The sequence below is a fragment of the Mus musculus genome, chromosome 11, assembly GCF_000001635.26.
Source record: "Mus musculus strain C57BL/6J chromosome 11, GRCm38.p6 C57BL/6J".
Classification (NCBI taxonomy): Eukaryota; Metazoa; Chordata; class Mammalia; order Rodentia; family Muridae; genus Mus; species Mus musculus.
In genome coordinates, this window is record NC_000077.6 from 32,686,436 (window position 1) to 32,709,490 (window position 23,055).

The 23,055-nt window shown below is 43.2% G+C and overlaps 1 protein-coding gene across 8 annotated transcripts in view; it reads left to right on the forward strand.

The window, feature by feature from the left end:
* The window catches only part of Fbxw11 (F-box and WD-40 domain protein 11), a 104,262-nt gene that overhangs the window by 43,881 nt on the left and 37,326 nt on the right, over positions 1 to 23,055 (forward strand). For 4 of the 8 annotated variants that reach the window (NM_001363354.1, NM_134015.3, NM_001271348.1 and 1 more), the window contains one exon: positions 21,753 to 21,815. The exons of the other annotated variants lie outside the window; for them this stretch is intronic. In NM_001363354.1, the coding sequence (NP_001350283.1) occupies positions 21,765 to 21,815 (51 nt within the window). In that variant the 5' untranslated portion in view covers positions 21,753 to 21,764. The remainder of the gene's footprint in view (positions 1 to 21,752; positions 21,816 to 23,055) is intronic. 8 annotated transcript variants of the gene reach the window in all.

Sequence of the window (23,055 nt, forward strand, 5' to 3'; positions counted from 1 at the left end):
TAATTGAACAATATGGTACATATTAGTGAGTGTAAGTCCCTCTGTATAATTTTGTTTGTTTTTTTAAGACAGGGTCTCACTGAGTATATAGCCCAGGTTGGCTTTGAACTCTTGATCCTTTTAGCTCAGCATCCTTTAGTGCTGGGATTACATTTTAAATAACTGCTTTATTATCTAGGTTATAATAAGTTGATCAGTTTTTTTTTTTCCATTTTTTATTAGGTATTTAGCTCATTTACATTTCCAATGCTATACCAAAAGTCCCCCTTACCCACCCACCCCCACTCCCCTACCCACCCACTCCCCCCCTTTGGCCCTGGCGTTCCCCTGTACCGGGGCACACAAAGTCTGCGTGTCCAATGGGCCTCTCTTTCCAGTGATGGCCGACTAGGCCATCTTTTGATACATATGCAGCTAGAGTCAAGAGCTCAGGGGTACTGGTTAGTTCATAATGTTGTTCCACCTATAGGGTTGAAGATCCCTTTAGCTCCTTGGGTACTTTCTCTAGCTTGATCAGTTTTTTATAGTGAGCACTGCTGTCATTAAACTTTGATATGTATTCATGACTAATTCTAAGGATATAAATTTTCACTAGGAAAATTTGGACTTTCTTAAAGTTCCTATCAGCAGGTTTAAAGTTCAGTAGAAAGGTTGTTTGATATAATTGTACAGAAATATTGCCCAATGTAAACTACTATAAAAACCTAGGAACACATGAAGAATAAATTTAGAACTACCCTTTGTTGGAGGCTAGAAAGAAGACTCAGTTACTAAAAGCATTTGCTGTTCTTCCAGAGAACCTGAGTTTAGTTTCCAGCACCCAGGGTTGGTGGCTGTGTGTCTCCAGCTCTAGAGGGAGCTTTATATATATACACACAAATAGAAAACCCTAAACTTTTAATTAAAAATACATGCACCCCTTTTCCTTTTCCCTCAACAGCAAATATTTATGATATTCCCACTATGTGCAACTTTTTATCATAGGATCTAAGAAAAAAGAAAAGTGTGAGACAGACAAAAGGCTGTTTTAAAACCACATTTTATCATATTTATCTGCTCTGTAGCACCAGGAAAGGTGCTGAAGCCTCCTGTCTGCTAGCAAGTGTTCTCCCACTGAGCTAGACCTGGGGTAGGGGGTGCTGGTGTTGGAGCTAGAGATTACGTGCAGACAGAGACAGTCGTGATAGAATGAAAAGAGAAAAGGAGAGTGTAATGTTAGTAGGCATGCTGTCAATCTGGCCAACCTGGAGACATTTATAGCGCCGATACCTGATGAGAATTTATAGCTGATTGAGTGGAGTCTGGCTGGCAGGCTGCTCATAGCACAGGCATAGCCCTTCAAAAAGAGTTGTTCAGAGACAGTCTAGAGCATTAAGGGAAGATCCATGCAGTATGTGTTGAACAGCAATGTAGAAGTGTAAGCTGAATAAATCCTTTCTCCCCACCTTGCTTTTTGTGCAGGAATAGAAACCCTGACTAAGACAATTTGGGAACTCAACAGACAAATGAACGTGCACCTGCTTACACTTGTTCCTGTGTTGTCCTCTTACATCCTCTGTACAGCTTTGTAAACCAGGCATGTTAGGTCTGTTTTACATGTGAGAAAACTGTGCCTGAGAGGAGGAACGGGGAGGCAGTACTGAAGGAAGGCTAGTCTCTGATCTTAGGAACCTCTCTGGTTCATAAAGTACAGACAGGCATTGCAGTGCTTGTCTGTATGTTAGGGTGTAAACAGTTTTCATAGTCTTATGTTGGTCATCAGGAGAAATCACATTATGTCACTGGCAGCTCGCAGGGCCAGGTGTCTGTTGAGGATTTTCTGATTGGGCACTGATGTCCTGCTGGCCACAGCTTGTTCCTTTGGGGTTTGATTCTTCTTCCTCTTCCTCCTCTTCTTCTTCCTCCTCCTCCTCCTCTCCCTCCTCCTCCTCCTCCTCCTCCTCCTCCTCCATAGCACTTAGCACTGGCTGAAATTAGATTCTAGGTTTGTTTTTTCTGTCTCTTGCCACACCCACCCCACCCCAATCCATGTTCTGAGAAAAAAACAGGTCATGTTTTCCTGTACAGTGCCTGGTAAACACATTTGTTTCTAGACTGGAAGGTAGTGGATACTCAGTAATTATTCACTGACTGAGGAGTGGGCGCAGTCAGCTGAGTGAGAGGGAAAGGTTCTGGCTCTGTGGTCTGGTTCTCACTGGATTGTGTAAGCAGGACCACATTGGACTTGGTTTTCTGAGTTCTGTAAATTTGTTTCTGTGAGTTGGCAAGTAACTGTGGATGAAAGTTGATTTTGCTTTTAAGCCAGCTAGCTGTAATTTTGTTTTGCTTTAAAAAGTAATCTTTTAGCTGGGCAGTGGTGGCGTGTGCCTTTAATTCCAGCACTTGGAGGCAGAAGCAGGCAGATCTTTCTTGAGTTCAAAGCCAGCCTGGCCTACAGAGTTAGTCCCAGGAAAGCCAGGGCTACACAGAGAAACCCTGTCTTGAAAACAAAAAAACAAAAAGCATCTCTTCTCTGAATATATAATTAATAACAGAAAATTGGGGTAAAAGCGGAAAGTGAGCTAAAACCCTCACCTTAAAAGGTAGCGCACTTCATCACCATTTAGTTTTGAATCTATTCTCGTTTTACACGTAGTTGAGACTTTTTATGAGTCTAATTTGAGATGCTTCTTTTTTCTTTCTTTAAAAAGCCTTGTACATTTGTTTAGATACTTGTTGGATTTTTATTGTTTTTTGTTTTGTTTTGTTGAGGGATATACTCTATGTAGCCTAGCTTTCTTCACTGTGAACTCATTATGCAAACTAGGCAGGCTTCAAACTCAGAGGTCCACATGCCCCTGCCTCTGAGTGTTGAGGTTAAAGGTTTTACTATCACTCCTGGCCTATTCAGGATGTTTATATTAGCTTTTTCCTATAACTCCTGATAATGTGGTTTAAAAGCATCCTGCAGTTTGGTACTAATCAAGGTACTCAGAATCTCAGTATTAGGTATTACAGCGTGCACTGACACCTCTGTCCTTTGCCTCTATTTGAACTGCACAGGGCTAGGTGGGCAGAGCTCGTCATGTGGTTTTTATTGTGAGCACATCTCACTAAACTGTCACTAAGGGGGCATATTATTATTTTGAGACATTTGGAAAGTCTATTGCCCTGTGGCATCAAAGTTGGCAGACCTCATGACACATGGCAGCTCTTCACTCTGAGCAACTTGAGCATATGTTTGAGTCAGCTGAAATCATGGCTTATGAAAGAACATCTCATGGATACACTTGGACATGAGAAAGAGTCCCAGAGACATTTCCAAGCATGCAACTGTGCCAGCTCGAGGCAGCCCAGGCCTTCTGATTGAGGTACCTGGGCACTGTGTTTAGAGTTGTGTGTTGATGATTCAGTTATTATGGTATCATTCACAAATAGTTGTACACTCTCTCATACATCTCATACCAGCCCAGGGACCCCTGTAGTTCATCATGCTATGCCCAGCTGATGCAAAGAACAAGCTGGCAGTCCTAGACAGATTACCTGTAAGCACAAATTCTCTTATATAAGGAAGCTTCTTATCCCTTGAGAGCATCAGGCGTGCTTTTACTAAGATACTTGTTAGTTGCTTAATTTGAAATAAAGAGCAAAACAAAATTAAAATCTCTCATCTTTATTTACTTATGTATTTTGTTTAATGTATGAGTGTGTTGTCTGCATGTATACCTGTGTGGTAGAAGAGAACATCAGATCCCATTACAGATGGTCATGAGTGAGAATTGAACTTAGGACCTCTGGAAGAGCAGCCAGTGTTCTTAACCACTGAGTCATCTCTCCAGTCCAAAATCTCTCATTTTTAAAACAACAGGAATGGAAAAGTTAAGAGTTACAGTGATGGATGTAATTGACTACCTATCCGTGTTGACAGAAGGCTCAGGACTACGCTCCTCACTGTAATGGATGGCCCAGGAGACACATGAACCTAGTGTCCTCCCTCAGTCAGCACTAGCTCGAGCTCTGCCTTTTTCTTTAGTATGTGTTCATGCATGTACATATGCACACATGCCTGTGTGCTTGTGAAATTAGTTCTCTTCTTTTACCTTACATGGTTCTAAGGATTAAATTCTGTGTATCAGGCTTGCAGAGCAAGTGCCGTTACCTGCTAAGCCATCTTGCTGCCCCTGAATGCTTCTTAGGATCATCTGACAGTAATTGTTTAAAGGGGGGAGGTGTTTAGGGGTAACCAGCTACTCTTTGGTTATATTTGAGGCTGGCACTACAAGAATTCACCATGAACCCCTGTAAACCTGCTGAGAAACCCATGGTCATGAGGCTGCTGTGAACCGGGAATGATGTACCTTCAAAATAGCTTTGTTTTTGCCTGTGGATTAGCTCTGCCATCAAAGTCAGTCACAGAGGTGTATTTTTTCAGTGGGCGTTGGTAATTGCAGAGGCTCATAACTGATCACAATGCCAAAAATGACTGACTTTTGAAAAGTTTGCCTCCAAATGAGACATCTGGATCACCCACTCCTTCCAGGGCCCAGGGAGTGTCATAGACAAGGGGCTGAGGAAGAAACTAAGAGATGGCAGAAGCGGTGGATTGTGGAACACTGTCTTCTGGCCAGGGCATGGGCATTGTTGTCCTGAAGCCTCACAGCTCTGATGGTCAGGACGAGACCTACATAGCACTGGACCTTTAGCATTCTGTCAGAGGGAGCCAGAGGAGGGTTCGTGAGGCCCCATTCCTCCCGGCAGATACAAGTAGGGAGCAAGAGACATTTTCTTCAGTTAGCCACTGGTAAGTGTCCATGTATATGTAGGCAGCCCTAATCAATCTTAGTGGGTGCCAAAAACCAAATGAAAGAAAAAGATGTGATGGGGCCGGGAACTAGTTGAGATGAGGAGGACAGTGGGGCAAGGAAGGACTCAGGTGGGTTGAAGTGTGAGTGTTCACATGTATGGTTATTCTGTGGAAACCCCAAGTTTAGGTTGGGTGTTTCTCAACTTTATTGAGACAGTGTCTCTTGTGAATCTGATGTTTCCTGGTTCTGACTAGTCTCGTTAGCTATCTTGCTCAGGGATTTTCTGTCTTTGCTTCCCAGATGCTGGGATTGCAGTGGTTTTTACATGGGTCCCAGGAAAGCACTTCATGTCATGAACTAGCTCCCTAGTCCCAGGTTTTAATTTTTTAGAAACAAAAATAATTTTTTCCATTATCAGTAATAAAAAGAAAAAAGCTTAAGGCTGGGGATGTAGTGCTAGCTTGCAAATCATGTGCAAGGCCTGACTTCAACCCCAGCATTGCAAAAATAAACAAGTAAATAAATTAAAATGAATAAGTAAGTAGATAAACCCGATTCTCTTTAAACTGAAAGGGGGAAGGTGTTTGTTTCAGATATTTCATCATATCCATTCTTAGCTGTATGGTCACATAGTCTGAAGTGCTGGATATTAATGTGAGCAAGCCATTGCAAGGTTTCTGTTTCTCCATTTGAGCTGTTTCTAGCTTATAGAAAAGTTGGTACCAAAAAAAAAAAAAGTTTCCAAAAGCTTGAAAGAAAAGCTGGCTGTCTTGGTGCAGGAAGAGTGTCCCAGGTGTCTGGTGGGACTTAGCAGTGAGTTAACACTTACACATTGCTGACATCAGTCCTCAGGCCCTACCTAAGTGTCACTAAAGTGCTTCACAATGTCCTCTGTGGCAGGCCATGCATTAAGGAATGGTGTGCTGACTTCAGTTGTACCTCTTTCTGTCTGGGAGTTTTTCTGTCTTTGCTGGATCTTGGTAACCCTGCCAGTTGTGTGAGTTAGGTGGTGTTGTTTCACTCAGTGTAGGTTTCCATGTGCATCTGTGGGAGAATCAGCACAAGGGTTTGCTCTGTGTTCATAGCACCTTCTAGGCCAAGTGTGATTTTGATTTGTCTTCTGAACAGTTACTGCTTGTTTAAGTAGAGCCAGCAGGCGTCCTTCATAATAAAGTTCTTTATCCCTTTGTAACTCTGTGGTCTGTAGAGAGATCCTTTGAGCCGATGCAAGTGTGTGTCTCCCTGGTACTTCATTTTCATCTACTGTGTCAGTAGTTGGCTTTCCTGTTTTATTTACTCTGTAGGCTGTAGTCTGTTAGTAGCTATTTTGATGGTCAGGTTGCTCAGTTTGCCTAGTGGGTGCTCCAGGTCAGCTCATGTATCTGTTGGATGCGCCTTTGCCATTGTTTTTTAAGTGCTTTGTATATTCATGTTCCAGGCTCTTGGGTTTTCCTGTTTTCAGGTACAAGTGTGAGTGCTTAGTGTTGCTGGGATGTCATTACTTCTGGACCCAGCCAGTATGCTCTGAGATGTCATTTGCCTCTCTCTGAAACCTCTACCTTCTATGGATGGAAGCCCCCGTGAGTTCAAACCCTTAGTTCCAATGGTGTCCCATTCCTCCACTTAGCCTTCAGTGAGGTCTTCCTGCCTCAGCCTCCAAGTGGGGAACTACTGCTATGGTTACCTTATTAGCTGTACAGTTGTTTGAGTAGTATTTTCCAAATGTAAGGACTGAGTTTTAGCATACAGTTTTTTTTCCTCTATAGAATATTTGTGGTAATAACCCAGTAGGAAAAAATTGTTGCCTTAATTTACATCTTTTTTAGGGAACGGAATTTTTTTGTCTCATTTTTTTAAGAGCCTGGAACATGAATATGCAAAGCACTTAAAACAAGGAAGGACAAAGGCACATCAAACAGATACATGAGCTGACCCTGGAGTACCCACTAGGCAAACTGAGCAATAAATCCCAGTAATCAAGATGCAAAGGCAGGCAGATTTCAGGTCTGTAGAATGAGTTTCAGGACACCCAGGTCCATACAGAGAAACATGCCTTGAAAAACCAAAAATATTTTAAAAATACAAACATACGTATATATTTATTATTGCATTTATATATTTATATCTAATATTAATTAATTTATCTTAATATTAATGTTTATCAATTAATATTAAGCCAGGCATAGTGGTATATGCTTTACTCTCAGCACTTGAGAAGCAAAGACAGTAGGGTCTTTTTGAGTTTGAGGCCATCCTGGTTTATGTAGTGAGTTCTAGGGCAGCCAGGGAAAACAACAAAACAACAAAGTTTTTGAGTGGAAGTACTGAGGATTGGTCCCAGGGCTTCTTGCTTGCCAGGCAGGTGCTATAGTGCTGATCTGTGTCTATTGCCTCCAGTTTGTCTACAGTGTTCTTAGAACTCATGGTAGCCCAGGCTGCTCTCAGACCCGTGGCAGTCTTCTATGTTAGCTTCAGTACAAGATACCACATCCAGCTAGGCAACCCTTAGTATATCGGTAACGTGTTTGTTTATTGAGATGGGGTTTCCCTGTGGTATCTTAGAACTCACTCTGTAGTCTGGGGTGGTCTTGGACTCAGAGATCCACCTGCCTCTCTTTGCCTCCCTCTGCTGGTATCAAAGAGATTCGTCACCTCACAGTTTATAATTCCCTTTCTAATACTGAGAAGTATGACTCAGAGTCAAAGCAATAAATACACCACAAAGCAATAAATACACCACGGCTAGAGACTAAGAAACACAGAGAGCCCTGGAATGAAACTATCTGGGGATACAGCTCAGCTGCAGAACGCTTGCCTAGCGTGCATGCAGTAAGGGACTGGATTCAGTCCCAGCCACTAGGGTGGAGAAAAAGAATCCTGAGAATATTCTCCTCACACATGCTCTGGGCAAGGCAGCTCAGGGGACAAAATAAAGCATAACTGAGTGGGGTGGGCGGGCCTGGGATGGAGGCATCAAACTTTATACGGCCTACTAAAGAGATTTAAAGTAACCTGCTTTTCAAATGTGCATACGAGTGACAAAAGCTAACCATATGCTAAATCACAAATAGAGACGCAGCATAGACAAGAAGACTAGAAAATAGTAGTTTGTGATTTAAAACATCCTAAAGCCAGGAATAATTCCTATAAAGTTAATTCTTCAAAAACAATGCTACAGAGCCACACAGCAGCCTGGCATTCAGGAACTGCGAGTGTCTGTGGACTGGCTCTCTGGGGACTGATCTGGGGTTTGAGGCCTGCAGAGGCTGAAAGCATACACGGCTGCCTTAGTGCTCCTCAGAGAGCTTCCCTTCCCAAGAACCAGGACAGATTTCTTTTCCACGTGAGCTAGAGAACCTACTTGTCTTACCCCATAAAAAGGCTTTTGTGTGTGTTATTTTTGGAGGTGTCTGACCTATGCATGTTTTCCAACAGCAAGACCCAGTATAAAGTTTGATGCCTCCGTCCCAGGCCCGCCCACCCCACTCAGTTATGCTTTATTTTGTCCCCTGAGCTGCCTTGCCCAGAGCATGTGTGAGGAGAATATTCTCAGGATTCTTTTTCTCCACCCTAGTGGCTGGGACTGAATCCAGTCCCTTACTGCATGCACGCTAGGCGATCGTTCTGCAGCTGAGCTGTATCCCCAGATAGTTTCATTCCAGGGCTCTCTGTGTTTCTTAGTCTCTAGCCGTGGTGTATTGCTTTCACTTGGAGGTTTTTTCTTGGGGCAGGGAGATCTTCTTAAAGTTAGAAAGGTTTATTTCTATTTATTTACAATATTTTTTGGTTTATTTTATTTTATTTTTTGTTTGTTTTTTTTTTTTTTTTTTGAGACAAGGTCTCTCAGCTGGGTAGTTGTGGTACACACCTTTAATCCCAGCACTCTGGAGGCAGAGGCAGACAATCTTTGTGAGTTCAAGGCTAGTCTGGTCTCCAAAGTGTGTTTTAGGATGGTCAGGGCTATACAGAGAAAGACTGTCTTGGGAAAAACAAAAAAACCAAAAAAAAAAAAGGGGGGGGGGAAGGAGGGAGAAAGGGACAGAGACTTTGTGTAGTCTCCTACTGCATTAGCTAGAACTTGCTGTGTAGACAGCTTGCCTTAGAGTTTGCAGAGATCTGCCTGCTTCTTCCTTCTGAGTGCTGGGATGAAAGGTGTGTGTCACCACAGCCCCGGCCTCTGTAAAATTCTTGGATGTTAGGTGATTGATTGGTTCTGTGTCTGTGATAGCTGTGGGAGCTCCTCAGCTCTCTTCTTCCATCACATGGTCCCAGGCATTGATCTCAGGCCCTCAGGCTTGTGGGGAAGCACCTTTCCCTGTGCTGTCTGTCTGTCTCTGTCTCTCTGTCTCTCTTTCTCTCTCTCTGATTTCTGACTTTTGGGGTAACACCTTATTAACAAGTTTCCTTATTTATTTGAATTAATTTTGGGAAATTTGAGAGGCTCGTATCTAGAGTCATTTGTCTGTCTGGTTGTTCTAGCACCATTTGTTGAAAAGGCGTTGTTCCTTGCCAAGATTAAGATGCGCTGGCCTTAAGAATGTGGTCCATATCCTGCTGTAAGCATCGTTACAGGATGGTTTTAACTTTTTCAGCTTTTTAAAAAAATGTATTTTTATAGTGAATGGATGTTTGCCTGTGTGTATGTCTGTGTGTGTGCCTGGTGCCCTTGGAAGCCAGACCAGGGCCGCAGAAGCCCCAGGGTCTGATTGTCTCAGGAACCCAACTTTGTTCCTGTTTTTCACTTTGTTGTTTGTTTAATCCCATTTGTGGTCTTATGAGGGATTCATAGACGTTTTAGGATGGATTTTTCTTTATTCCAAAAGCACTTGAGATTCTAACAGACATTGCCTGACTCTTTGGTAATACTGACTGCTTAAGTCTTGTGTTCTCTGGACACAGGTTATCTAGATGTTTGTGTCTTTAATTTCTTTTAGCAACATCATCTGTTAGTTAAAATTAATGATGATTACAGATATTTGTGAGCCACTATGTGTGTGCTGGGAACTGAATGAACTCAGTTCTCTGGAAGAGCAGACAGTACTTTTAATTACAAGCCATCTCACCAGCAACCCCTCCCCCCTTTTCGGGCTTTTTTTTGAGTCATGGCATCTGTGAACAGAAGTTTGACTTTCCTCCCATCCTGTTGAAAGGATTGATAGTTCTGAGTTTAGCAGAAAAGTTGACTTTTCCCAGTAAGTGTGGTGTTAGCCATAGGGGTTTTGAAGATGCTCTTTATTAAGTTGAGGAATTTCTCCTTAACAGTGCCTTTCATATTTGTTTTGTCCTTAAGAATTGCCTTCCAAAGGTTGGCTTTTCCCGTGCACTCTTTTCCTGTGTTAGTTGTCCTGCCTCTGACAGCAGACTTGGTGATTCCAATGTCTGTTCTGGCTACTGCTTGGAGAGGCACAAGGCAGTGCCAGGCTTTGTTTACCTTTCTGCTGTGTCTATGCCTTCAGGTTTGCTGAGCGCCTGACTGCCCAAGTGACCCAGTCTGCCCTTTGACCTCATGCCTTGTGTCCTGCAGCTTTGCTATACATGTATTACTTGTACTTTCTTATGTGTGCTTTCTTTTCCTTTTTACACAAGTATGCTACCATCAATATTTTTGACTTTTTTTTTTTTTTTTTTTTTTTGCTTTACTGTAACTGGCTATGACTAGTAAAATTTGTTTTGGTACATGAATGAATATTCTGGCTTTGTTCTTGACAGTAGGGGGGACTATTTTATCCTGAAACATACAGTATGGTGTTAGGTAGGTTTTTATTTTTTTACTTTTTTTTTTTTTTTTTTTTTTTAAATTGGGACAGGGTTTGATTACCCCTGGCTGGCCTGGAACCCACTCTGTAGACCAGGTAGGACTTGTTCACAGAGACCCGCCTGCTTCTGTCTCCAAGGTGCTGGGATCAGCTTTCCTTCATTATTCCTTACAGACATCAGTTGAAGCACAGCTTCCCAAGCATCTTCTGGGGTCTGGGGAATCAGGTCGGAGGGGCTCCTACCTAAGTGTTACCTGACAGTTGTTAATAGTGAGTGAGTGGGCTTCGACTGTTAACTGTCTGAGTGTGTCTGCTCAGGGCTTCGACTGTTAACTGTCTGAGTGTGTCTGCTCAGGGCTTCGACTGTTAACTGTCTGAGTGTGCCTGCTCAGGGCTTCGACTGTTAACTGGCTTTCAGTTCAAAACTCTTTGAACCCAGCTTTTTTCCTGTGTGTGTGTGTGTGTGTGTGTGTGTTTTTTTTTTTTCCCAGTTTTGTTTTGTTTTTAAATCCCATTTGTGGTCTTTCGAGGGATTCATGAAAATTTTAAGATGGATTTTTCTTTCTTCCAAAAGCACTTGAGATTCTGATAGACACTGTCTTATGTTTTTGACTCTGTGGTAATACTGACTGCTTAAGTCTTGTGATCCCTGGACACAGGGTATCTAGATGTTTGTGTCTTAAATTTCTTTTAGCAACCTTGTCTGTCTGTCAGTTAAAATTAATGTGTATATAGTCTGATTTTTTTTTTCTTTTTATCATTTTCTTTCTTATTCTTTGCATCTCTTCCTTCCTTCATTCTTTAGATTCAAGTGTTTTCATTTGGTGTCATTTCCCTTTTTGAGGAATTTTAGGGCTTCACGGCTGTTCCTGAGAGTTAAAGAGCTGTGTCAGAGGAAGTGCCCATCTCTGTTCACAGGGCAGGAAGTGACTGTCGGATAAAGGGACTTGAATGTGAAGTCTGTTCTTAGAAAAATATTTGATAACTTTAGAGACAGTCAAAGTCAGTTTGGTCATCCATTATGAAACTCAGGTTCGCAAGCATCTTCTGCATTTCTGGGAACCCAAATCAGAGGCAATTGTAGGTGCAAAAGTTTATTCTCCTGTTAAACTTAGTAGACCTAAAAACAATGTCTTTACTTCCTGTTGATCTTACAATTTATGGGATGAAATAAACTGCAGCCACTAAAACAAAAATGAATGTACATAGAGACACATGGAATAAGCAATTTCTAAAGAGCATGTCTTAAACAATTTTCATGTGTGTACAAAGGTACTTCGTGGTTATTGCACCAAGTCAATGGCAGTAGTTTTATCTCCAGGAGGCAGTATTTTGATTGGTTCCTTAAAAAAATATTTATGTATGTGTTTATAATGCCCGTGTATATATTTTATCTGTTTGTAATTGAGTTGTCTTTTTGTTAAGTAAGATCTGCTGTGTGTGCTTGTCCTGTGCAGTGCAGGGTGAAGCATTAGCACAGACACTCCTAGGGGGCTTTCATGCTCACCAGGAGCAAACGATGCTTTCTGCACACTTAATAATGCTTTCAGGGGCCGAGGTAGGCGGTTGGTTCACTCAGTTACTGCACAAGCGTGAGGTCTCCAGCGCCCGTGTGAAAGCCAGGTGCAGAGGTGCACTTCTGTAGCTGCAGCACAGGGGGGCAGAGACAGGAGGATCATGGGAGCACACGAGCCAGCCAACCTCACTGCACCCCAGGGAGGGTCAAAGAAGACACCTGCCATTGACCTCTGGTCTCCACATACGCACACACATACTCATAATGCTTTTAGTGACCAGAATGACTTAATTGTAGTACAATTTATCACATATATCTTAACAGTAAACAGTGTTTTCTATTTAAGAAAACGTGCCCATCCCATGTTCATAAGAATGTGTTAAGGATAAATATTAGTAGGTTTATTACTTATCATTTATATTTAGATCTCTAGTGTACACTAGATGGTGTGGAAGGGCTAGGAGAAGGCTTGAGATATGTTAAAAATAACAAGTTATATGGTGTTTTAACTAAAAAGACCATTCTCTTCTTCCTGCACTGAAGGGTCACCAGTGTTTAATCAGGTGACCTTACACTGGCAGGGTGTACTCGGACAATATGTAAGTAGTGATTGTGATGTGTTTGATGTTTCTAGTTTTGGCATATGTCACTGATGGAGGTTTTTGTTGTCTTTTCCAATGCCTTTTAGTAGAATCAAAGCAAGATAAACAGTTTGCAAGCTTTGAATTATTTTAATCCATGAGCAGTGTTTTATTATTGGTGTTTTCATGTTGCTTCTTTGCCAGCAGGAAGGCAGGATTTCTTCGTGTTTTATAAAAAGAAGAAACTTTACCCAAGAGAGGGTCTAGTAACTTGCCAGAGTCAAGCTTGTAACGTAAGAGCGTTGGGTTGAGCCTTCTGTGCTGCCGTTCCTCATGAGCCGTTTTTGTTGCCATTTCTAAAGAAACACTCTTCTCCCTGGCTTCGTTGAATGAGTTAAAGTTTTATTTTTAAAGGGTAGTCTTGAAGAGTAATTGTACATTTTAGCTTGTCTCTAGAAGATACTGCAAATGTAAATAAAGAAAATATCCAATTAAAAAAAAGAATATAGATAATAAGGAAATACTTTCCAGAAACAAACAAACAAACAATAAAGTAAAATAAAGCTGGTTAGGTGAGAGTTGATGACTTTTGCCTTTCTTTTCCTGGATGGGTTGGTTCTGTCCCAGGAGGATGGGTGCCTTTGTGTTTGGTTAAGGTTCTGGGGAATTTGGGGGACTTGGGATTAACTATAGCTAGGCTCAAGCTAGGTGGTGGGGCAACTTCTACAGCTACTGATTGGATGCCTGGGAGGTTGGTTGGCTCAGGCTAGGTGGTGGGACAGCAGAATTCTGTCCCAGTGCCCATGGTTAGACAGTCTCAGTACAGGTAAGAGCCCTACCACTGAATTACACTCCAGCCACTATATGTCCTCTTGGAACATTTAACATTCAAGATGTTGCCTAGGTAACCAGGGTTGAGGGAAAGGGACTCCTCAGGGGTAACTTTGTAGCACCTTGAGAGTCAGAAATGGTGTGCACATTTTTCTCCCTGTGTGTTCTGTAAAGGACATGAGAAACGTGGGAAAGAGCAAGGACACTGAGTCACACTTCTGTCGGTGTGACTGCTAGGAAGAAGGGACAGTAGCTATCTAGTATTTACTGTGATCTGTAGTTGTAGGGTAGCAGAATGAACAACCCAGCCACATCCATTCTGTGCTGGTTACAGTGCTTAAAAGGAGCTTTACCAAGTGCTGGGACTATCTTTGACAATTTTCTCCCAGTGAGGTCCTTATCTTCTGTTTTGTGGCACAGAGATGCCAGGTGGCATTTAGCAGGACTGGATCTGCTAGAAAGTTAGGTAGTTGGCTTCCATTTCCTCGAGACTCAAGCAAGTGTGTCAGCCAGTGTTCTTTGTGTGGATCTTGTGCTTCTCCTGGTGGTCTATTTTAAGGCAGACACAGTTTCCATTACTTAGCAAGTGGTAGCTACCATATTGTAAGTGTAACCATTGTGATTTACTCTGTAGTTGTTGCTATGGCATTGTGGTTTAGTCTTGGATGGATCTGACAGGGTATACTTGGTCAATATGTAAGTAGTGATTGTGATGTGGTTGGTATTCAACTACATTTTATTTATTTACCTTTAAAGTTTTTTATTTGCATGATGAGATCCTCATTCAGTGTGGCTCACACCCTTTTCCAGGGAGTAGAGAGATGGTTAAGAACACTTGCTACTCTTGTGGGGGACCCAGGTGGAGTTTCCAGCACCCACATGGCAGAGCACAGCAGTTTACAACAACAGTTCCGGGGCTTCTAGGATTCTCTTCTAGGTGTTATAGGTACCAGACATGCACATGATGCACACATACATATAGGCAAATACTCATACAATAAAAATAATTCATAAAAAATTAAGAGTCATATCAATCAGCAATAGTTGAACTTGTGCTCACATTTTGTGGTATACGGATGGCTGTCTACCTGCAGGGAGAGATTTTAACTAACGTCTGGTTAAAAATACCAAAACAAAGGGCCTGGAGAGATGGCTCATAGGTTAAGAGCACTGGCTGTTCTTCCAGAGGTCCTGAGTTCAATTTCCAGCAACCGCATGGTGGCTCACAACCATCTGTACTGGGATCTGATGCCCTCTTCTAGTGTGTGTCTGAAGACAACTACAGTGTACTCATGTACATAAAAAAATAAATAAATAAATATTTTTTAAAAAACCAAAACAAACAGGTGAAAACTGACTTATGTGTGTAATAGATGTATACACATTTTCCTGTCATTAGCCACTGAGCAGTACAGTACAATGGGACAGTTCACAGGACTTTACGTTTCATGGACAGGATTGTGAGGAGACTACAGGTGGCTTAAAGAGCACATATGCAGCTTAAGTGCGAACACTGCAGTTGTTCTTGATTTTGATTTCTGAGGCGGTTCCTGAGATCTAGTCTGAACTGATACCGAGAGACAGGCGTGTGTCTGCATACTGTAAGTTGTTCCTCTACACATCTCACAGAGTTTTAAGTTAGGCTCTCTGACGTCACAGAGGGAGCCATATATTACCTTATGACTGGAAGGTCAGGGGTGCTGTATCAATTGGCTAGGGGAAAACGAGTAGTCTGAAAGCAAGATACCTGGGAACTTTGAGCTAGGCACAGGCTTTGGGAGAATGCTGATTTATACCGCAGTGATCCAGTTGTACTTGTAAATAAACCTGATAGCATCACACATGTGCATGCCAGAAGAGTGGCAGAGTTATTTTTAATGCTGAAAGTGGGCTGGGATGTGGCCCAGTAAGTAGTGCTTGGCTTGCTTGCTTGACGTCCAGGCCAGACCCCAAACACCAAGGAAGAAAAGGAAGAGCTGGGATGGAAGTGACTGAGTATAACAGAATCCAGGGCTGCATGGAGGCAAGCTCTCTGATTTTGAGCTATATCTTCAGTGATAAGGAAAGCTTGGAATAGTAAACAGAAATGAAAAAGAATGAACTGTTGGTATACTTAAAATTTTCAATGAAACAATGGTAAGGTAGACTGAGAAAAGTTAATATAGTGAAATTCTAGGTAGAGATGATACCACTGATCACTAGGAAGGGCTAGGAAAAGCCACGGTGAGAGTTGGGTGTCATGGTGTGCAGCACCTATGCCTCGAAGCTGAGACCTGTCTTAGAAACAAACAGAATTTAGCAGTAACTTAAACCCTTTTTTCCCTTCAGAGGTAGATAAGTGACCTAAAACACAATCATGACTTTTTACTGTCCATTATGAAATGTTATTCAGTATAGTTGGAAAAGTGTATTTTATCCTGTTTGTGACCTTTGTTTTTCAGAGACTTAGAAAGCAGGGTTAGCCGTTCTTTGGGTGTTTGAATAGTGAGCTGCTTGCCACAGGACTTGCCCCTCCACCTCTGCCACCATTACTATGCCTACAGCCTTTGCTGTGAATCTGCTTACTCTGTGGGTTAGGTGAATGCCTTACATTTACTTTGTGTTTTTTTAAAACTTCAAATGCAGGTTGCAACCCATTAAGTCGATTTGTGGGTTACAGCCAGTGTTGGAGAAGGACCTGAGAGAAGCACCAGGATGTTTAGTGTTGGGGTAAAATGCCCAAGGGACTCTTAGCCTCTAACCTGCTGCAGAAGTCGCAGGTTTTCAATAAGAATTGTTCCCTTTAGATGATCCTCCAAGTGGGGAATTTCCAAAGTGAAATATATTCTGTGTTGCTCGGTGGCACCTACCAGCAAAGAAACTTCCCTGCTTATCTGCAGGCTAAAAGAAAGTGGAGATGAGGTGTTTGGAAGCAGACTGTCCGTTCCATTGCTTGTCACACTGTGTGAGAAGGCTGAAACCCTTCACATTGCCTGTGGCTGCAGTTCACTCAGATTGATTTTCTGCATTCCAGTCTGGGAGGAGAGTTCACCAAGCCCTGGGGGAGAAGACGCCTGCTGACTCTTTTGTCACAGACTACTACATGTACCTTAGGGGAGTTTTGTCACAGACTACTACATGTACCTTAGGGAAGTTTTTAAAGTGTACTGTTTAAAAAAACTGAAATTTAATTTAAAAAAAAAATCTTTGGATACATTTAATGGACATCTAACTAATTGATCCAGCTAACCAATTCTTAAATGTTTCTTCCTCAGTATGAAAATTTGTACTGCTTGATTTATCCTCGGAATGCTGGGTGGGTTTGCTTTGTGGGATGAAGCCAGGACCCGTGCATGCCAGGCAAACGTTCTGCCACCCAGCTGTACCAGCCTCTTTTTCCTTGTAGATCTGAGAAACATGGTCTGGCTAAGTTGTCTCTGAAAGCTTGGAACTCATCCTGTAGTGTACTCTGGCTTTAGACCCAATATCTTGTCTCAGCCTCCCAACCACCTGGGTGGGATTCCAGGCCCTTCCACAGGCCCAGTGTTGAATAGTGTTTTTAAAGGCCACATCCTTGGTGTCTGTAGTTTCCTTGTGATGGTAGAAAAGGGCTGTTTAAAACAAGATTGGGCTCCTTGTAGGACTCCAGCTAGCTACGTGTGCCCTGTTACTGAGGCCTTCATGCATAGAGGAAGAAGCTGGCTTTGAAGTCTGGTACTTACTGATGGGAAACATCAGGCCAGTTGAATAATAGTATTTCTGAGTTGTGGTTCTCATCATTGTTAAACTCAAATTTGTGTACTTGGCAGATAGATAGGGTTGTTGTTGTAATGAATAGAGGGAATTCACATACAGGGTTTAAAAGTTTCAAAGCATGCTTATTGAGGGAACAGTCATTAAATTGTAATAACTCTTTTTGACCAGAGCAATGGGTTGGTGGGTAACGGTAAAGTCTGATGAGTTTGGTCCCTGGAACCCACATGGTAGGCAGGAGAGAAGACTGCAGGCTGCCCTCTGACTTCTGCATGTGGGCTATGGTGCTTTCACACCCAAAATCTTTTAAATGGCAACTCTTGTCATTTCTATTCTTGGTAGAACTGCAAGGTAAGGTATGTAGTGATGTTTCTAATGCAATTGAATATTACTTGCAGAAGGCATCAGCAGTGTGTTAGATTCTAGTGGCAGTTCTGGAATCTTGTATAGTCTGTTGTACTGTGATTAATTAATAAGGGTTCCTTCCTTAGCTTCCTCAGGCCACATAGACACACCATGTTGCCACAGCAATGTGGTTTAAACAGAGACATAAAATTACTCAAAGAATTATAAAAGTTTTGTTAAAGCCTACGAATCTCTAGTAAGAACTCTTGTTATTAAAGTTTCTCACACAACTGATGTGATGGTAAGCAGGGCTTAGCCCAGAAGGTAGGGAGGTAAACATATACAGTTTGACTGTGTAGATGCACCACCTACCCTGTAGTATAAGCTGGCATCAGACCCAGCCATCTTGTCTCAGCCTTCCAAGAACCTGCGATTACAGGCCCTTCCATTGGGGCCAAGTGCGCAATGGCGCTATGTGGCTGTGCTACAGCCATGCATATGTGAAGAGCCTCCAGTACTGTGTGGGCCAAGCAGGCAGCACAGCACTGCAGTGTTCTCTGAAGGCCAGTTTACTGCCTTTCAAGTGAGCAGGGTAAGTTTGCCCTCCCCTTCCCTGAAGTGGCAATCCAGATTGCCACGCTACAGGAACAGATAGAAGCCTGGGGTACCCTTTCTTTCCTGTAATGTTCACAGCAGCCGCCATAACAAAACATTTTCTGTCCCTGAATATCAGTAGTGGCCAGGCCAACCTTCCAAGAGTCCCCCTGCTGCTTCCTGGATGGTTTTATTTGTTGGTGGGTTCAGAAAAGGAGGGTCTAAATTTTTACTCATTTGCATATTGTGCTCTGGCAGACAGGAGACAAGAAGTGATTACAAGCAGGCAGGAAGTGAGGAAGGTGCGTGGATATTCAAAGAATCCTCCTTTCCCAGGAGCTCTGGGACTTGGGGGTTTCACCTCTCAGATGGGCTGACTCCATGGTTTCACCTGACAATTTGGATGAGTATAACTGACCTTGGCTCCACCCAAACCTTGTACCTGTGGGTATTTAAGAAGTAATATAAAAATATGTGCACGCATGGGATGGGTGGGTGGGTGTGCATGCACGAGTGTAATGTTATGTAGAGGACTGAGAAAGATGCCGGAGAAGTGGCTTCTGCTTGTGACTGTCAAAACTGCCCTTTCTCTTTAGTCAGAGCTGTTTGTCTGAAGTCTAGAGACATGCTGAGCTATTGTTAGCAGAGATTACTACTGAGGGCTGTTCACCCTAGCTTGAGGGAAGCAAGTCTGACTAACTAGGTCTGACTCAAGAGTTCTAGTTCCTTACAGAATGTAAAGGTGACTGTGTGTGCTCATGTACATAGACAGTGCTTCTCAAACTTACTTAGACCCCGAGTCATCTCTCATGCCATGTAGGATTAAATACCATTTAGAAGTGATTCACTGGGAATGTGGTCCAATGGTCAGGTGCTTTCTAGCAGAATGAGGATCCATGTTTGATCTGTAGAGATGAGTAGACGTCATGACACCCAGCCTCATCAGGATAGCTTGAATGGTGGTCTCTATTGTAGCTTTTCTCAAATGTGTATAAGAGAAGCTGGGAAATGTATAGGGGCCAGGTTTAGTCTGGCCCTCAGGGTTTCACTGAAGTATATACACTTTTAGCCTCTGTAATTTAGCATGAAGAGAATAGTTGATATTTCTTCACAAGAGCTGCCTTCCTCTCAGTTGTATAAATAATGCCGTTGCTATTGTGGAACAGGTGAATTAAAACCTCTCACTGTGATGATGCTATTACTAGTGTAGTCTGCAGAACTCAGACATTCTTGCTTCTTTCTTGAGTGAAAAACATGACAATGCTTAGGTCACTGCCATACTCCGGCAGTAAGGAACCAAGATACTGTCCAGATTGCAGAGGGTTTAGCGTAGACTATAATACTGGCCTTATGAGTGTCACAAGGACTCTGGCTCTCTGCTTGCACTTGACTTCTCATCCTCTCCGTGCTCTCCTTGTGTGGCCAGGCCTGCTTCTGTCTCCTTGCCATTCTTTTTATTTAACTTTTTTATTGATTCTTTATGCATGTCACATCATGTACCACCAATCCCATTTGTCGTCCTTCATATCTTCCCGTTGCCCTTGCAACCTCCACCCAAAAGACAATAAACAAAACTCAAACCCAAACAAACCAAACAAAAAACCCCATCTTGTCATGGAAGCTGTAGTGTGTCACAGTGTCGCACAGTGTAGCCTTTTATGCATACATCTTTGCTTGCAAATGTTCATTGCAGTGAGTCATTGGTCTGGTTTAAGGCCTCTGGCTTCTTCTACACCATCAATACTGGAACCTCACCAGGACTTCTCTCAGATGTCCTGTTGTTGCCCCGCGTCATGGAGATCCAACAGCTTTGGAGCTACAGTACTGGCCCTTTCATGTGCTCCAGCAGATCATAGATGCAGTAGATCTGTGTTCACTTCTCCTGTCTTCTGCTTCAGGACTGCCCACTGCTGCCCTTGGTTTTGAGCACTAGGACATAGTGCTTGTTCCCCACACCCCCTTTCTCCTGTCCTCTGTCACTGGCCTTGACATTCTGGGACTTTTAAGATTTTATTAAGGAAGAATTTCCCTCCACAGCCATTCTGCTCTGCCCAGGACAGTGACGTTGTAAACATGTGCAAAGGAAACCTTGGAAGTAGTGTCCTCAAAGTAGGGAAGAAGGGCTTCTTTGATCTCACCACACCCTGTGGCCCACCATTTGATGAGTGATTTCATTTGCCTAAGGTCCCACAATGAGTGACCAAGTTAAGATTCCAGTGTCTCGGTTTGGTTCGCCTATTGTGTGTCATTGACATAGACAGCAGTGACTCATATTCAGTGCTGACTCGTGTCAACTGTTGCAGATTGTCCATTGCTCTGTTGGGAAGTACTCTGGGTTGAGTCCAAACATTTTAGAACTTAAAGGATAAAGGAAAAGTGGGCAGTTTGAGAAAGGTTATTCCTGAAGATGTAAACAGAGATCCCCTTGGAAATTTTTTTTCCTTTAGTTTTTCGAGACAGGGTATCTCTGTGCAGCCCTGGCTGTCCTGGAACTCACTCTGTAGACCAGGCAGGCCTAGAACTCTGCCTGCCTCTGCCTCCTGAGTGCTGGGATTAAAGAAAGGTGTGCCATCACTGCCTGGCTCCCTTGGTAATTTTAATAGAGCCGTAATGGACCTTCCAAAAACACTGCAGAGCAGATGTTGGAGTTTAAGTTTTGTGTTCCATCTTAAGAGTTCTGGGGCTGGGTGGTGGTGGCGGACACCTTTGATCCCATCGGGAGGCAGGGGCAGGCGGATTTCTGAGTTTGAGACCAGCCTGGTCTACAAAGTGAGTTCCAGGACAGCCAGGGATACACAGAGAAACCCTCTCTCCCCTACCTTCCCCCAACCACCCCCCCCCCAAAAAAAAGAGTTCTAGGTTTGGGATGGAACCTTAGAGCAGCCTGGCTGCCAGTGAGGTGTCTGTCGCTCCTTTCCGAGCACTGCCCACCCACTTCCCCTTCTCATTAAGGCTCCATTTAGCTGTTAGGTAGCAGCTTCAAAAAGGGAAAACCCAGTCATGTATAATCTCCAGTTAATGGGCATCTGTTGAGCCTCTAGGTTACCAAAGGGATAATTACACAGTACTTCTTTGTGTAGTAAACACAAAAAAGAAAAGAAAATGTGTTCCAAAGGCAAGTCAGACTGTTAGTGACCAACAGCATCCTCTTCTTGAGGGAGAAAATTGGGGCAGTCATCTACTCTTGCTGGGGGAGATGGCAAGGCAAGGCCATTCCCCAGATCAGCTATGGAGCAAGTGGGAGGGAGGCCTTGTCTCTTTAATTGCTGGTGGGTGGGATGCATTACTGAACAGCAGACGTTCTAGGAGACATTGTGTGCAACTATTGGGAACTTGTGAGTCTCTGAGTTTCTGCCACAAGCCATAGAACAGCAGTGATGATGAAGGTTACCCCACAAGCTTCATGCCCAGGCTCTGTAAGTGAAGACTGTATGCTTACTATTGATTTAGGAGGATAGCTTCCTGACCCAGCATGGTGTGTGTGAGCAACAAGCCAGAGTTCTTGGGTTTGTATCCCTAAACTCTAGTTTGGGATCTCAAAGTTTATGTCTTGTAGTCATTTAGGTTTTGCAGAACTTGGCATAATTCAAATAACTTGTTTTTCCCCCTTTAGAACACTTCAGTTATGGAAGATCAAAATGAAGATGAGTCCCCAAAGAAAAGTGCTCTTTGGCAGGTAGGCATGATAAGCTAGCAGATGACTGTAGATAAAGCTCTGCCTTTCCTTATGTCCTCACCGAGAGCAGAACCCAGCCTCTGTTTTGTATAGGGTTGCCAGATTCAGAAGCCACCCTGCTTGTCCACCGTTCCCTCTGGGGAGTATCCTTACTGCTAGTAAAGCACTTTGGAGTTTTCTGGAAGATTCCAAAAAGGCAGTATCCTGAAATACCAACTTCGTGGCCTAAGATAGACTGTGTGGAAATCCTCCATCACGGGGATGGTGGAGGCTTAGAGCCAAGTGTAGACTGCTGTTTTTCTCTGTCTGCAGCCCACCCTCCTCCCTGCTCTCCCTATGAGGGTCTGTCTCCTTTCAGATCAGTCTCCTTTCCTGGCTCTCTCACTTTCCTGCCCAATCTCCCCAGCTTTGTGGTGGGTGTCTGGGGAGCACACAGACCTTCATGGTTTAGTGTTTTCACTAAGCATGCTGGTGAGCATTTTTTTCCTTTGTGAGGACATGAGTAAAGGCACAGTATATATAAAGGAAAAAAAAGTGACCTGGGCACATTTGAAAACTATAAAGTAGGTTAGTTAGCTAGAATAGTGCACGCCCAGCAAGTGTAAGATGACGTGGACCAAGGTGAAATAATGGCAGCAAGGCTGCAGGGTTTGTCTGGGCCACGGGGTCTGGGATAGTAGCTGGAAATGCACTCCTAAGCACACAAGTGCCTGTTTGTCTTTTTGAACATTATGTATGTGTAAGAGGAACATGCGCGACCTTCTGCACCGCTTTGCTGTACTGCTCTTCACTGTGACCTTTAGTTTACTGTGGCTCCCAGCGCCTTAGCACCCAGGTTCCTTCATCTGTTCATCTCCTCATTGGTTGGTTACTCAGTGGAAACTAGATGGTAAATGAGAAAGTGGATGTGGGAATACTGTGATCTAGAAAGCGGGGCACAGGTGTAGGCTGTCACCATCATTCTGTTTAACCTGTTGTGACCGCAGAGGTTCTGGGGAATTGTCAGTAGGGGTGGAGTAAGAGAGGCCGAGCACATGGGGTCTTTGAGACTCCACAGTTGGCGTTGCCGTGTGCAGCCTCATTCTGTCCTGGTTATTGTGCTCACACCACCATAAAACCCTGCATATCTCGCCTTTGCTCCTTCCCATTATTTTCAAAGCTGTCAGTGGTTAGTCCAGCCTCACTGTATTTAAAGCTGGACCGCAACAGCTACACTGCAGTGTTGCTGTGCAGAAAGATA